This window comes from Acanthopagrus latus, chromosome 9 (assembly GCF_904848185.1).
Source record: "Acanthopagrus latus isolate v.2019 chromosome 9, fAcaLat1.1, whole genome shotgun sequence".
Lineage (NCBI taxonomy): Eukaryota > Metazoa > Chordata > Actinopteri > Spariformes > Sparidae > Acanthopagrus > Acanthopagrus latus.
Window position 1 is genome coordinate 26,794,213 of NC_051047.1, and position 16,450 is coordinate 26,810,662.

General features: G+C 46.2%; 2 protein-coding genes across 2 annotated transcripts in view; both read left to right on the forward strand.

The window, feature by feature from the left end:
* The first annotated feature begins 3,212 nt into the window (after positions 1 to 3,212).
* LOC119025334 (collagen alpha-3(VI) chain-like) lies at positions 3,213 to 11,584 on the forward strand. The gene is made up of 10 exons (XM_037108789.1): positions 3,213 to 4,101; positions 4,262 to 4,855; positions 5,090 to 5,689; positions 5,850 to 6,443; positions 6,678 to 7,277; positions 7,438 to 8,031; positions 8,266 to 8,865; positions 9,026 to 9,619; positions 9,854 to 10,453; positions 10,614 to 11,584. The coding sequence occupies exons 1-10, from the start codon at positions 3,579 to 3,581 to the stop codon at positions 11,258 to 11,260; spliced, it is 5,946 nt and encodes a 1,981-aa protein (XP_036964684.1). The 5' UTR covers positions 3,213 to 3,578; the 3' UTR covers positions 11,261 to 11,584.
* Positions 11,585 to 11,932: 348 nt separating this feature from the next.
* Positions 11,933 to 16,450, forward strand: part of col6a3 (collagen, type VI, alpha 3) — a 47,478-nt gene continuing 42,960 nt past the window's right edge. The window contains exons 1-7 of the mRNA XM_037108788.1: positions 11,933 to 12,041; positions 12,202 to 12,795; positions 13,030 to 13,629; positions 13,790 to 14,383; positions 14,618 to 15,217; positions 15,378 to 15,971; positions 16,206 to 16,433. Coding sequence (XP_036964683.1) covers positions 12,273 to 12,795; positions 13,030 to 13,629; positions 13,790 to 14,383; positions 14,618 to 15,217; positions 15,378 to 15,971; positions 16,206 to 16,433 — 3,139 coding nt within the window. The 5' untranslated portion in view covers positions 11,933 to 12,041; positions 12,202 to 12,272. The remainder of the gene's footprint in view (positions 12,042 to 12,201; positions 12,796 to 13,029; positions 13,630 to 13,789; positions 14,384 to 14,617; positions 15,218 to 15,377; positions 15,972 to 16,205; positions 16,434 to 16,450) is intronic.

The following is a 16,450-nucleotide window of genomic DNA, read 5'->3' on the forward strand; positions in this document are numbered from 1 at the left end:
AAGTTTAAATATAGATGAGAACAGAGACAGAGTGGCTGTTGTCCAATACAACCGTGACGCCACAGTCAATTTTTACTTGAATTCCTATTCATCCAAGAATGATGTGCTCAATTCCATCGGAACAATGAGGCATAAATTTGGGAGACCCCTCAATATTGGAAAAGCACTTGAATTTGTCAGAGACAGTGTCTTTGCTGCTTCAGTGGGAGGCAGACGTGCAGAATCAGTTCCTCAATATCTGTATTTATTCAGTGGTGGGAGATCTGGGGATGATGTCAGAGGACCAGCACAATCACTCAAAGAAAATGGGATTAAGACTTTCAGCATTGGAACAAAGAATGCGGATACCTTGGAAATGCAAACCATCTCCTTCACACCAGCTCATTATTTTCATGTCGCAAACTTTAACAACCTGCAAAGCATACATCCATCTGTCGAGGCCACACTGAGGGGTGTTAAAGAAATAACTGAATTTCCAACTGTTATTGGTAAGAAGTAGAAATATAATTGCATTTCAAAATTCTTGAGACGTCGTCTACATCAGCATAAAAGTTGCATGATTTCCATGGTTATATCGGTTTTATAAAGTGTTTGTTTTTATCCATTTCAGACTCTTCCACAATTTCAGATTTAAAACTCCAGAGTGCCGATATTGTTTTTCTTCTCGATGGATCTAATGATATGAGAGCAACTGAAAGACAAGTTTTGGATTTTGTCAGAGAGATTGTAAAGCAAATAGAAATTGGGCCAAGCAAAGTACAAGTTGCTTTGACTCAGTACAGCACAAAACCCACCACTGATTTTCTCCTGAACACATATTCACTGAAAGACGATGTCTTGAGTCATTTGAGCAATGTGAATCTGAGAGGAGGGCCTAGTTTGAACACTGGTGTCGCCCTAGATTATGTGAAAAACAATGTGTTCAGTGCTTCATCTGGAAGCAGAGCCCGACAGGGAGTCCCACAGATACTGATTCTGTTAAGTGGGAGAAAGTCAGAAGACGATGTCTCAGCTGCAGTGGACAGACTGAGAAATGCTGGGATCATCCTTTACAGCATTGGACTCAATGATGCAGATGTGTTGGAGATAGAGCAATTAGCACACAGTCCACAAGCCAAGTATTTTATCAAGGAGATTTCTGACTTTCCTCTTGTGAGAGAACAGTTACTATCAACCATTACATCTCACAAAGATACTGTCACCCCTGGTGTAGGTGAGTGAAAACAATTAATTAACTATTAATATATTTATTCAAATCCTGTACGCTGCATTTATTTCAGTTATATTACCAATAATCAGAATTCAATGGAATTGTAAACTAACATAATTTATATGACTGTTGACTTTTCTAGGTTCACGCTCCAGTGTGAGTAGAGATATTGTCTTTCTCATTGATGGTTCGGATGATGTCAGGAGTAGTTTCTCTGCTGTAAGAGAATTTGTTGCAAGAATGGTTGACAGCTTTGACCTGAACCAAGGAAAAGATAAAGTTGCTGTTGTACAGTATAGCAACACTGCAGAACTCAGTTTCAATCTGAATTCCTACAACACAAGAGATGATGTTCTTAAGCACGTTGCAAGCCTACAACCAAAAGGTGGAAGGCCACAGAATATTGGAGCAGCACTGCAGTTTGTGAAGGATAAAGCCTTTGTTTCAAATGCTGGAGGTCGACGTCATGAAGGTGCTAAGCAGATACTTGTCATGTTGGCTGGTGGAAGATCTAGAGATTCTCCTAGAGGCCCAGCACGTATGCTTAAGGCTGCAGGGGTTGTCACATTTGCAATTGGATCAAGAATGGCAAATTCAGCTGAGATGCAAGTCATTTCATCAGACCCAAATTATGCTTACTCAGTCCCTGACTTTGTAAATCTCTCTCGTATTCAACAAACTTTGATGAGTCATCTTACACAAATGGGAGTTGAGGAAGAAACTAAAGAAGGTAAGAATTTACATCATTTGAATAACTATTTAAATTAACTGTGATTAGTTAAAGTGATTGTGATCACTATAATAAGAATTACATATATCTATTTTGTTAACAGATCAAAGTGGTGAAAAAGGAAGGGATATTGTTTTTCTTTTGGATGGATCAGATAATACCAGAAATGGATTTTCAGCCATTCAGGATTTCCTGTACAAAGTGATAGAAAGACTTGACATTGGACCAAACAAAGACAGAACTGCTGTGATTCAGTTCAGCAATGAAGCACTTGCCAATTTCTTTTTGAGTTCATTCATGAGGAAGGAAGATGTCCTAACAGCTGTCAGAAGACTGTCCCACAAAGGTGGCAGACCTGTCAAAATGGGTGCAGCTCTAAAATATGTAAAAGAAAAGGTATTCACAGCTGCCTCAGGAAGCAGAAACACTACCAATGTGCCACAGATTCTTGTTGTTATAAGTAATGGAGCATCAAGTGACAGTGTGGACTTGCCTGTTGCTTCTCTAAAAGAAAGTGGTGTCAGAATATTAACCATTGGCACAAAAAACTCTGACCACAAGGAAATGGAGAAGATATCACATGCTCCAGGTTACACTTTATCAGTTGCTGAAGTGGCTGAGCTTCCAAGTATACAAGAGCAAGTTGTTGCTGCAATCACAGAAGAAAAAGTGAAAAGTGAAATTTCAGAAACAGAAGTGATTGGTAAGAATAATTGCATAAATACTGTATGTTTCATGATTTAGTTTTTTAGACTTTTGCTCTGATATGTAGAATAATGGTAGGTGATGAAGGGGACAGAACCACCAACTTAGGATTCAGACAAATATTGTAAAATTATTTTCCAAACATTAAGCATTTCTTTTCAATGTCCTTTGCCACACTTAATTAAACAAAGCAAGTGCATCCTTTTCTAGTAGTAATTAATGTTTTGTATTGCAAAGTATTGATACCACTAATAGGAAAAGGGAGTGGATTACACTTTCCCTTGACTCAAGGAATATTTGTGTGAGTTGTAGGGAATATTTCAATTGGAACATTAAGTTTTTAAATTATCAAATTTATTCTGTGTTACGATAATTAAAAAAAGTTAATGAATTTTTTTTCTATAAATTACCTTGTCTCAACTTATATTTGAGAATTTACTTTTAACAAGAGTTTGGAAAAAAAAACAAAACATGTCTTTCAGTAACTTAACCCTTACTTTGGCAATCATTGCATCAATCGTAACAAAAATTTTAATCTGTCAAAATGACAGTAACAGGCGTCAGCTGTCCAGGTAGAATTATACTGCCAGTATAGTACAGTAAAATCCAGAAAAGTGAGAGGGTACTTTTTTTGAATACCACATGCAAAACCATGATAAACAGATACTTAGAAGGGGGTGACTGATCTCATGTCTCATTAGGATGTAAAATTACAATGTGAAAAAAGGTGTATTTAAATGAGTTGAGGTAAACCAATTGGACGCAAAAGGTTAAGACTAGGTTTAAGTCTCTAAATATATCATGTAACAAATGTGACACTTAAACCTGAAAATGTCTCAAATTTGATGTTCCCTAGCGGAGAGAAAGCCACCAGGAAAGGATGTTGTGTTCTTGTTGGATGGATCTGATGGTACTAGACGCGGCTTCCCAGCTATGCGAGACTTTGTCCAAAAGGCAGTAGAGAAACTCAGTGTGGATGACAAGAAAGACCGCGTCTCAGTGGTTCAGTACAGCAGAGATCCAACTGTCCAGTTCTATCTGAACACGTACACAACAAAAGGCGATATCCTTGACACTGTCAGAGGTTTGAGGCACAAAGGCGGAAGCCCCCTCAAGACTGGAGAAGCTCTCCAGTACTTGAGGGACAATGTCTTCACGGCTTCTGCCGGAAGCAGGCGCCTGGAAGGAGTTCCGCAAGTCCTAATATTGTTAAGCGGTGGAAGGTCTTATGACAGTGTTGATGCCCCAGCCTCTGCTCTGAAACAGATGGGCGTCCTGATGTTTGCAGTTGGAACCAGGGGCTCTGATTTGAGAGAACTGCAGAAGATATCCCACGATTCCCGCAGTGCTATAACTGTACCTGACTTCACTGACCTAGCCGGTGTCCAAGAGCAACTTCAGTCCTCTGTGGAGGCTGTGGTTGTTGATGTCACCCCAGAAACGCCCACCGAAACTGGTATGTTAACAAGCGCATCCCCTTGCCGGCTTGAAAGGCTGCCCGACTTATTTCACCCGCAGCGATGGAAAGAAATTTAGTGTGATGCTTGATTAGCTCTATGTTTGCATTTAAGCAGAGGCAAAGGTTTTAAACTGTTTATCCTGCTGTCTTTTCTCAGTTGACACCGGCAAAAAGGATGTTGTCTTCCTTCTGGATGGTTCTGATGGCACACGGAATGGCTTCCCTGCCATGCGTGATTTTGTGGAGAGAGTTGTTGAGAAACTTAATGTGGGACCAAACAACGACCGTGTCTCTGTGGTGCAGTACAGCAGAGATCCAGAGGTCAATTTCTATCTGAACACATACACCACAAAAGAGGATGTTGTGGATTCGGTCAGAGGACTGAACCACAGAGGGGGCAGTCCCCTCAATACCGGGGCAGCCCTCCGATACGTTAGGGACAACGTCTTTACCAACTCCTCCGGGAGTAGGCGCCTGCAAGGTGTCCCACAAATGTTGATCCTGCTAAATGGCGGAAAGTCTTTTGACAATGTAGATACCCCAGCCTCTGCTCTCAAACAGCAAGGCATCTTTGTGATTGGCATTGGAACAAGGAACTCTGACAGAAGTGAGCTGCAGAAGATATCACATGAGCCTAGTTATGCTCTTTCGGTGCCTGAGTTCACTGACCTCCCCGGTGTCCAGGAACAGCTCTCCACTGTACTGAGTACAGTGCGAGTGAGGGGCACGCCCATGACACCAACAGTAACTGGTAAGAAAGTGACTGACTTTTACACACCAATGTCACTGCAGCACGCACATTGAACTGTATTCAGGTGTATTTTACTAAGTTGAAGCAAGGCAGCAGCGCCGCTCTGAGCATAGAGGTGTACTAACACGAATAGAGTCATGTGTAAATGTTGAGGTTAGCTTTCATTATCTAACTTTTATACAGGACAGGTTGGTCACATGAACCTAAATATGTCTCAAATTTGATGTTCCCTAGCGGAGAGAAAGCCACCAGGAAAGGATGTTGTGTTCTTGTTGGATGGATCTGATGGTACTAGACGCGGCTTCCCAGCTATGCGAGACTTTGTCCAAAAGGCAGTAGAGAAACTCAGTGTGGATGACAAGAAAGACCGCGTCTCAGTGGTTCAGTACAGCAGAGATCCAACTGTCCAGTTCTATCTGAACACGTACACAACAAAAGGCGATATCCTTGACACTGTCAGAGGTTTGAGGCACAAAGGCGGAAGCCCCCTCAAGACTGGAGAAGCTCTCCAGTACTTGAGGGACAATGTCTTCACGGCTTCTGCCGGAAGCAGGCGCCTGGAAGGAGTTCCGCAAGTCCTAATATTGTTAAGCGGTGGAAGGTCTTATGACAGTGTTGATGCCCCAGCCTCTGCTCTGAAACAGATGGGCGTCCTGATGTTTGCAGTTGGAACCAGGGGCTCTGATTTGAGAGAACTGCAGAAGATATCCCACGATTCCCGCAGTGCTATAACTGTACCTGACTTCACTGACCTAGCCGGTGTCCAAGAGCAACTTCAGTCCTCTGTGGAGGCTGTGGTTGTTGATGTCACCCCAGAAACGCCCACCGAAACTGGTATGTTAACAAGCGCATCCCCTTGCCGGCTTGAAAGGCTGCCCGACTTATTTCACCCGCAGCGATGGAAAGAAATTTAGTGTGATGCTTGATTAGCTCTATGTTTGCATTTAAGCAGAGGCAAAGGTTTTAAACTGTTTATCCTGCTGTCTTTTCTCAGTTGACACCGGCAAAAAGGATGTTGTCTTCCTTCTGGATGGTTCTGATGGCACACGGAATGGCTTCCCTGCCATGCGTGATTTTGTGGAGAGAGTTGTTGAGAAACTTAATGTGGGACCAAACAACGACCGTGTCTCTGTGGTGCAGTACAGCAGAGATCCAGAGGTCAATTTCTATCTGAACACATACACCACAAAAGAGGATGTTGTGGATTCGGTCAGAGGACTGAACCACAGAGGGGGCAGTCCCCTCAATACCGGGGCAGCCCTCCGATACGTTAGGGACAACGTCTTTACCAACTCCTCCGGGAGTAGGCGCCTGCAAGGTGTCCCACAAATGTTGATCCTGCTAAATGGCGGAAAGTCTTTTGACAATGTAGATACCCCAGCCTCTGCTCTCAAACAGCAAGGCATCTTTGTGATTGGCATTGGAACAAGGAACTCTGACAGAAGTGAGCTGCAGAAGATATCACATGAGCCTAGTTATGCTCTTTCGGTGCCTGAGTTCACTGACCTCCCCGGTGTCCAGGAACAGCTCTCCACTGTACTGAGTACAGTGCGAGTGAGGGGCACGCCCATGACACCAACAGTAACTGGTAAGAAAGTGACTGACTTTTACACACCAATGTCACTGCAGCACGCACATTGAACTGTATTCAGGTGTATTTTACTAAGTTGAAGCAAGGCAGCAGCGCCGCTCTGAGCATAGAGGTGTACTAACACGAATAGAGTCATGTGTAAATGTTGAGGTTAGCTTTCATTATCTAACTTTTATACAGGACAGGTTGGTCACATGAACCTAAATATGTCTCAAATTTGATGTTCCCTAGCGGAGAGAAAGCCACCAGGAAAGGATGTTGTGTTCTTGTTGGATGGATCTGATGGTACTAGACGCGGCTTCCCAGCTATGCGAGACTTTGTCCAAAAGGCAGTAGAGAAACTCAGTGTGGATGACAAGAAAGACCGCGTCTCAGTGGTTCAGTACAGCAGAGATCCAACTGTCCAGTTCTATCTGAACACGTACACAACAAAAGGCGATATCCTTGACACTGTCAGAGGTTTGAGGCACAAAGGCGGAAGCCCCCTCAAGACTGGAGAAGCTCTCCAGTACTTGAGGGACAATGTCTTCACGGCTTCTGCCGGAAGCAGGCGCCTGGAAGGAGTTCCGCAAGTCCTAATATTGTTAAGCGGTGGAAGGTCTTATGACAGTGTTGATGCCCCAGCCTCTGCTCTGAAACAGATGGGCGTCCTGATGTTTGCAGTTGGAACAAGGGGCTCTGATTTGAGAGAACTGCAGAAGATATCCCACGATTCCCGCAGTGCTATAACTGTACCTGACTTCACTGACCTAGCCGGTGTCCAAGAGCAACTTCAGTCCTCTGTGGAGGCTGTGGTTGTTGATGTCACCCCAGAAACGCCCACCGAAACTGGTATGTTAACAAGCGCATCCCCTTGCCGGCTTGAAAGGCTGCCCGACTTATTTCACCCGCAGCGATGGAAAGAAATTTAGTGTGATGCTTGATTAGCTCTATGTTTGCATTTAAGCAGAGGCAAAGGTTTTAAACTGTTTATCCTGCTGTCTTTTCTCAGTTGACACCGGCAAAAAGGATGTTGTCTTCCTTCTGGATGGTTCTGATGGCACACGGAATGGCTTCCCTGCCATGCGTGATTTTGTGGAGAGAGTTGTTGAGAAACTTAATGTGGGACCAAACAACGACCGTGTCTCTGTGGTGCAGTACAGCAGAGATCCAGAGGTCAATTTCTATCTGAACACATACACCACAAAAGAGGATGTTGTGGATTCGGTCAGAGGACTGAACCACAGAGGGGGCAGTCCCCTCAATACCGGGGCAGCCCTCCGATACGTTAGGGACAACGTCTTTACCAACTCCTCCGGGAGTAGGCGCCTGCAAGGTGTCCCACAAATGTTGATCCTGCTAAATGGCGGAAAGTCTTTTGACAATGTAGATACCCCAGCCTCTGCTCTCAAACAGCAAGGCATCTTTGTGATTGGCATTGGAACAAGGAACTCTGACAGAAGTGAGCTGCAGAAGATATCACATGAGCCTAGTTATGCTCTTTCGGTGCCTGAGTTCACTGACCTCCCCGGTGTCCAGGAACAGCTCTCCACTGTACTGAGTACAGTGCGAGTGAGGGGCACGCCCATGACACCAACAGTAACTGGTAAGAAAGTGACTGACTTTTACACACCAATGTCACTGCAGCACGCACATTGAACTGTATTCAGGTGTATTTTACTAAGTTGAAGCAAGGCAGCAGCGCCGCTCTGAGCATAGAGGTGTACTAACACGAATAGAGTCATGTGTAAATGTTGAGGTTAGCTTTCATTATCTAACTTTTATACAGGACAGGTTGGTCACATGAACCTAAATATGTCTCAAATTTGATGTTCCCTAGCGGAGAGAAAGCCACCAGGAAAGGATGTTGTGTTCTTGTTGGATGGATCTGATGGTACTAGACGCGGCTTCCCAGCTATGCGAGACTTTGTCCAAAAGGCAGTAGAGAAACTCAGTGTGGATGACAAGAAAGACCGCGTCTCAGTGGTTCAGTACAGCAGAGATCCAACTGTCCAGTTCTATCTGAACACGTACACAACAAAAGGCGATATCCTTGACACTGTCAGAGGTTTGAGGCACAAAGGCGGAAGCCCCCTCAAGACTGGAGAAGCTCTCCAGTACTTGAGGGACAATGTCTTCACGGCTTCTGCCGGAAGCAGGCGCCTGGAAGGAGTTCCGCAAGTCCTAATATTGTTAAGCGGTGGAAGGTCTTATGACAGTGTTGATGCCCCAGCCTCTGCTCTGAAACAGATGGGCGTCCTGATGTTTGCAGTTGGAACCAGGGGCTCTGATTTGAGAGAACTGCAGAAGATATCCCACGATTCCCGCAGTGCTATAACTGTACCTGACTTCACTGACCTAGCCGGTGTCCAAGAGCAACTTCAGTCCTCTGTGGAGGCTGTGGTTGTTGATGTCACCCCAGAAACGCCCACCGAAACTGGTATGTTAACAAGCGCATCCCCTTGCCGGCTTGAAAGGCTGCCCGACTTATTTCACCCGCAGCGATGGAAAGAAATTTAGTGTGATGCTTGATTAGCTCTATGTTTGCATTTAAGCAGAGGCAAAGGTTTTAAACTGTTTATCCTGCTGTCTTTTCTCAGTTGACACCGGCAAAAAGGATGTTGTCTTCCTTCTGGATGGTTCTGATGGCACACGGAATGGCTTCCCTGCCATGCGTGATTTTGTGGAGAGAGTTGTTGAGAAACTTAATGTGGGACCAAACAACGACCGTGTCTCTGTGGTGCAGTACAGCAGAGATCCAGAGGTCAATTTCTATCTGAACACATACACCACAAAAGAGGATGTTGTGGATTCGGTCAGAGGACTGAACCACAGAGGGGGCAGTCCCCTCAATACCGGGGCAGCCCTCCGATACGTTAGGGACAACGTCTTTACCAACTCCTCCGGGAGTAGGCGCCTGCAAGGTGTCCCACAAATGTTGATCCTGCTAAATGGCGGAAAGTCTTTTGACAATGTAGATACCCCAGCCTCTGCTCTCAAACAGCAAGGCATCTTTGTGATTGGCATTGGAACAAGGAACTCTGACAGAAGTGAGCTGCAGAAGATATCACATGAGCCTAGTTATGCTCTTTCGGTGCCTGAGTTCACTGACCTCCCCGGTGTCCAGGAACAGCTCTCCACTGTACTGAGTACAGTGCGAGTGAGGGGCACGCCCATGACACCAACAGTAACTGGTAAGAAAGTGACTGACTTTTACACACCAATGTCACTGCAGCACGCACATTGAACTGTATTCAGGTGTATTTTACTAAGTTGAAGCAAGGCAGCAGCGCCGCTCTGAGCATAGAGGTGTACTAACACGAATAGAGTCATGTGTAAATGTTGAGGTTAGCTTTCATTATCTAACTTTTATACAGGACAGGTTGGTCACATGAACCTAAATATGTCTCAAATTTGATGTTCCCTAGCGGAGAGAAAGCCACCAGGAAAGGATGTTGTGTTCTTGTTGGATGGATCTGATGGTACTAGACGCGGCTTCCCAGCTATGCGAGACTTTGTCCAAAAGGCAGTAGAGAAACTCAGTGTGGATGACAAGAAAGACCGCGTCTCAGTGGTTCAGTACAGCAGAGATCCAACTGTCCAGTTCTATCTGAACACGTACACAACAAAAGGCGATATCCTTGACACTGTCAGAGGTTTGAGGCACAAAGGCGGAAGCCCCCTCAAGACTGGAGAAGCTCTCCAGTACTTGAGGGACAATGTCTTCACGGCTTCTGCCGGAAGCAGGCGCCTGGAAGGAGTTCCGCAAGTCCTAATATTGTTAAGCGGTGGAAGGTCTTATGACAGTGTTGATGCCCCAGCCTCTGCTCTGAAACAGATGGGCGTCCTGATGTTTGCAGTTGGAACCAGGGGCTCTGATTTGAGAGAACTGCAGAAGATATCCCACGATTCCCGCAGTGCTATAACTGTACCTGACTTCACTGACCTAGCCGGTGTCCAAGAGCAACTTCAGTCCTCTGTGGAGGCTGTGGTTGTTGATGTCACCCCAGAAACGCCCACCGAAACTGGTATGTTAACAAGCGCATCCCCTTGCCGGCTTGAAAGGCTGCCCGACTTATTTCACCCGCAGCGATGGAAAGAAATTTAGTGTGATGCTTGATTAGCTCTATGTTTGCATTTAAGCAGAGGCAAAGGTTTTAAACTGTTTATCCTGCTGTCTTTTCTCAGTTGACACCGGCAAAAAGGATGTTGTCTTCCTTCTGGATGGTTCTGATGGCACACGGAATGGCTTCCCTGCCATGCGTGATTTTGTGGAGAGAGTTGTTGAGAAACTTAATGTGGGACCAAACAACGACCGTGTCTCTGTGGTGCAGTACAGCAGAGATCCAGAGGTCAATTTCTATCTGAACACATACACCACAAAAGAGGATGTTGTGGATTCGGTCAGAGGACTGAACCACAGAGGGGGCAGTCCCCTCAATACCGGGGCAGCCCTCCGATACGTTAGGGACAACGTCTTTACCAACTCCTCCGGGAGTAGGCGCCTGCAAGGTGTCCCACAAATGTTGATCCTGCTAAATGGCGGAAAGTCTTTTGACAATGTAGATACCCCAGCCTCTGCTCTCAAACAGCAAGGCATCTTTGTGATTGGCATTGGAACAAGGAACTCTGACAGAAGTGAGCTGCAGAAGATATCACATGAGCCTAGTTATGCTCTTTCGGTGCCTGAGTTCACTGACCTCCCCGGTGTCCAGGAACAGCTCTCCACTGTACTGAGTACAGTGCGAGTGAGGGGCACGCCCATGACACCAACAGTAACTGGTAAGAAAGTGACTGACTTTTACACACCAATGTCACTGCAGCACGCACATTGAACTGTATTCAGGTGTATTTTACTAAGTTGAAGCAAGGCAGCAGCGCCGCTCTGAGCATAGAGGTGTACTAACACGAATAGAGTCATGTGTAAATGTTGAGGTTAGCTTTCATTATCTAACTTTTATACAGGACAGGTTGGTCACATGAACCTAAATATGTCTCAAATTTGATGTTCCCTAGCGGAGAGAAAGCCACCAGGAAAGGATGTTGTGTTCTTGTTGGATGGATCTGATGGTACTAGACGCGGCTTCCCAGCTATGCGAGACTTTGTCCAAAAGGCAGTAGAGAAACTCAGTGTGGATGACAAGAAAGACCGCGTCTCAGTGGTTCAGTACAGCAGAGATCCAACTGTCCAGTTCTATCTGAACACGTACACAACAAAAGGCGATATCCTTGACACTGTCAGAGGTTTGAGGCACAAAGGCGGAAGCCCCCTCAAGACTGGAGAAGCTCTCCAGTACTTGAGGGACAATGTCTTCACGGCTTCTGCCGGAAGCAGGCGCCTGGAAGGAGTTCCGCAAGTCCTAATATTGTTAAGCGGTGGAAGGTCTTATGACAGTGTTGATGCCCCAGCCTCTGCTCTGAAACAGATGGGCGTCCTGATGTTTGCAGTTGGAACAAGGGGCTCTGATTTGAGAGAACTGCAGAAGATATCCCACGATTTCCGCAGTGCTATAACTGTACCTGACTTCACTGACCTAGCCGGTGTCCAAGAGCAACTTCAGTCCTCTGTGGAGGCTGTGGTTGTTGATGTCACCCCAGAAACGCCCACCGAAACTGGTATGTTAACAAGCGCATCCCCTTGCCGGCTTGAAAGGCTGCCCGACTTATTTCACCCGCAGCGATGGAAAGAAATTTAGTGTGATGCTTGATTAGCTCTATGTTTGCATTTAAGCAGAGGCAAAGGTTTTAAACTGTTTATCCTGCTGTCTTTTCTCAGTTGACACCGGCAAAAAGGATGTTGTCTTCCTTCTGGATGGTTCTGATGGCACACGGAATGGCTTCCCTGCCATGCGTGATTTTGTGGAGAGAGTTGTTGAGAAACTTAATGTGGGACCAAACAACGACCGTGTCTCTGTGGTGCAGTACAGCAGAGATCCAGAGGTCAATTTCTATCTGAACACATACACCACAAAAGAGGATGTTGTGGATTCGGTCAGAGGACTGAACCACAGAGGGGGCAGTCCCCTCAATACCGGGGCAGCCCTCCGATACGTTAGGGACAACGTCTTTACCAACTCCTCCGGGAGTAGGCGCCTGCAAGGTGTCCCACAAATGTTGATCCTGCTAAATGGCGGAAAGTCTTTTGACAATGTAGATACCCCAGCCTCTGCTCTCAAACAGCAAGGCATCTTTGTGATTGGCATTGGAACAAGGAACTCTGACAGAAGTGAGCTGCAGAAGATATCACATGAGCCTAGTTATGCTCTTTCGGTGCCTGAGTTCACTGACCTCCCCGGTGTCCAGGAACAGCTCTCCACTGTACTGAGTACAGTGCGAGTGAGGGGCACGCCCATGACACCAACAGTAACTGGTAAGAAAGTGACTGACTTTTACACACCAATGTCACTGCAGCACGCACATTGAACTGTATTCAGGTGTATTTTACTAAGTTGAAGCAAGGCAGCAGCGCCGCTCTGAGCATAGAGGTGTACTAACACGAATAGAGTCATGTGTAAATGTTGAGGTTAGCTTTCATTATCTAACTTTTATACAGGACAGGTTGGTCACATGAACCTAAATATGTCTCAAATTTGATGTTCCCTAGCGGAGAGAAAGCCACCAGGAAAGGATGTTGTGTTCTTGTTGGATGGATCTGATGGTACTAGACGCGGCTTCCCAGCTATGCGAGACTTTGTCCAAAAGGCAGTAGAGAAACTCAGTGTGGATGACAAGAAAGACCGCGTCTCAGTGGTTCAGTACAGCAGAGATCCAACTGTCCAGTTCTATCTGAACACGTACACAACAAAAGGCGATATCCTTGACACTGTCAGAGGTTTGAGGCACAAAGGCGGAAGCCCCCTCAAGACTGGAGAAGCTCTCCAGTACTTGAGGGACAATGTCTTCACGGCTTCTGCCGGAAGCAGGCGCCTGGAAGGAGTTCCGCAAGTCCTAATATTGTTAAGCGGTGGAAGGTCTTATGACAGTGTTGATGCCCCAGCCTCTGCTCTGAAACAGATGGGCGTCCTGATGTTTGCAGTTGGAACAAGGGGCTCTGATTTGAGAGAACTGCAGAAGATATCCCACGATTCCCGCAGTGCTATAACTGTACCTGACTTCACTGACCTAGCCGGTGTCCAAGAGCAACTTCAGTCCTCTGTGGAGGCTGTGGTTGTTGATGTCACCCCAGAAACGCCCACCGAAACTGGTATGTTAACAAGCGCATCCCCTTGCCGGCTTGAAAGGCTGCCCGACTTATTTCACCCGCAGCGATGGAAAGAAATTTAGTGTGATGCTTGATTAGCTCTATGTTTGCATTTAAGCAGAGGCAAAGGTTTTAAACTGTTTATCCTGCTGTCTTTTCTCAGTTGACACCGGCAAAAAGGATGTTGTCTTCCTTCTGGATGGTTCTGATGGCACACGGAATGGCTTCCCTGCCATGCGTGATTTTGTGGAGAGAGTTGTTGAGAAACTTAATGTGGGACCAAACAACGACCGTGTCTCTGTGGTGCAGTACAGCAGAGATCCAGAGGTCAATTTCTATCTGAACACATACACCACAAAAGAGGATGTTGTGGATTCGGTCAGAGGACTGAACCACAGAGGGGGCAGTCCCCTCAATACCGGGGCAGCCCTCCGATACGTTAGGGACAACGTCTTTACCAACTCCTCCGGGAGTAGGCGCCTGCAAGGTGTCCCACAAATGTTGATCCTGCTAAATGGCGGAAAGTCTTTTGACAATGTAGATACCCCAGCCTCTGCTCTCAAACAGCAAGGCATCTTTGTGATTGGCATTGGAACAAGGAACTCTGACAGAAGTGAGCTGCAGAAGATATCACATGAGCCTAGTTATGCTCTTTCGGTGCCTGAGTTCACTGACCTCCCCGGTGTCCAGGAACAGCTCTCCACTGTACTGAGTACAGTGCGAGTGAGGGGCACGCCCATGACACCAACAGTAACTGGTAAGAAAGTGACTGACTTTTACACACCAATGTCACTGCAGCACGCACATTGAACTGTATTCAGGTGTATTTTACTAAGTTGAAGCAAGGCAGCAGCGCCGCTCTGAGCATAGAGGTGTACTAACACGAATAGAGTCATGTGTAAATGTTGAGGTTAGCTTTCATTATCTAACTTTTATACAGGACAGGTTGGTCACATGAACCTAAATATGTCTCAAATTTGATGTTCCCTAGCGGAGAGAAAGCCACCAGGAAAGGATGTTGTGTTCTTGTTGGATGGATCTGATGGTACTAGACGCGGCTTCCCAGCTATGCGAGACTTTGTCCAAAAGGCAGTAGAGAAACTCAGTGTGGATGACAAGAAAGACCGCGTCTCAGTGGTTCAGTACAGCAGAGATCCAACTGTCCAGTTCTATCTGAACACGTACACAACAAAAGGCGATATCCTTGACACTGTCAGAGGTTTGAGGCACAAAGGCGGAAGCCCCCTCAAGACTGGAGAAGCTCTCCAGTACTTGAGGGACAATGTCTTCACGGCTTCTGCCGGAAGCAGGCGCCTGGAAGGAGTTCCGCAAGTCCTAATATTGTTAAGCGGTGGAAGGTCTTATGACAGTGTTGATGCCCCAGCCTCTGCTCTGAAACAGATGGGCGTCCTGATGTTTGCAGTTGGAACCAGGGGCTCTGATTTGAGAGAACTGCAGAAGATATCCCACGATTCCCGCAGTGCTATAACTGTACCTGACTTCACTGACCTAGCCGGTGTCCAAGAGCAACTTCAGTCCTCTGTGGAGGCTGTGGTTGTTGATGTCACCCCAGAAACGCCCACCGAAACTGGTATGTTAACAAGCGCATCCCCTTGCCGGCTTGAAAGGCTGCCCGACTTATTTCACCCGCAGCGATGGAAAGAAATTTAGTGTGATGCTTGATTAGCTCTATGTTTGCATTTAAGCAGAGGCAAAGGTTTTAAACTGTTTATCCTGCTGTCTTTTCTCAGTTGACACCGGCAAAAAGGATGTTGTCTTCCTTCTGGATGGTTCTGATGGCACACGGAATGGCTTCCCTGCCATGCGTGATTTTGTGGAGAGAGTTGTTGAGAAACTTAATGTGGGACCAAACAACGACCGTGTCTCTGTGGTGCAGTACAGCAGAGATCCAGAGGTCAATTTCTATCTGAACACATACACCACAAAAGAGGATGTTGTGGATTCGGTCAGAGGACTGAACCACAGAGGGGGCAGTCCCCTCAATACCGGGGCAGCCCTCCGATACGTTAGGGACAACGTCTTTACCAACTCCTCCGGGAGTAGGCGCCTGCAAGGTGTCCCACAAATGTTGATCCTGCTAAATGGCGGAAAGTCTTTTGACAATGTAGATACCCCAGCCTCTGCTCTCAAACAGCAAGGCATCTTTGTGATTGGCATTGGAACAAGGAACTCTGACAGAAGTGAGCTGCAGAAGATATCACATGAGCCTAGTTATGCTCTTTCGGTGCCTGAGTTCACTGACCTCCCCGGTGTCCAGGAACAGCTCTCCACTGTACTGAGTACAGTGCGAGTGAGGGGCACGCCCATGACACCAACAGTAACTGGTAAGAAAGTGACTGACTTTTACACACCAATGTCACTGCAGCACGCACATTGAACTGTATTCAGGTGTATTTTACTAAGTTGAAGCAAGGCAGCAGCGCCGCTCTGAGCATAGAGGTGTACTAACACGAATAGAGTCATGTGTAAATGTTGAGGTTAGCTTTCATTATCTAACTTTTATACAGGACAGGTTGGTCACATGAACCTAAATATGTCTCAAATTTGATGTTCCCTAGCGGAGAGAAAGCCACCAGGAAAGGATGTTGTGTTCTTGTTGGATGGATCTGATGGTACTAGACGCGGCTTCCCAGCTATGCGAGACTTTGTCCAAAAGGCAGTAGAGAAACTCAGTGTGGATGACAAGAAAGACCGCGTCTCAGTGGTTCAGTACAGCAGAGATCCAACTGTCCAGTTCTATCTGAACACGTACACAACAAAAGGCGATATCCTTGACACTGTCAGAGGTTTGAGGCACAAAGGC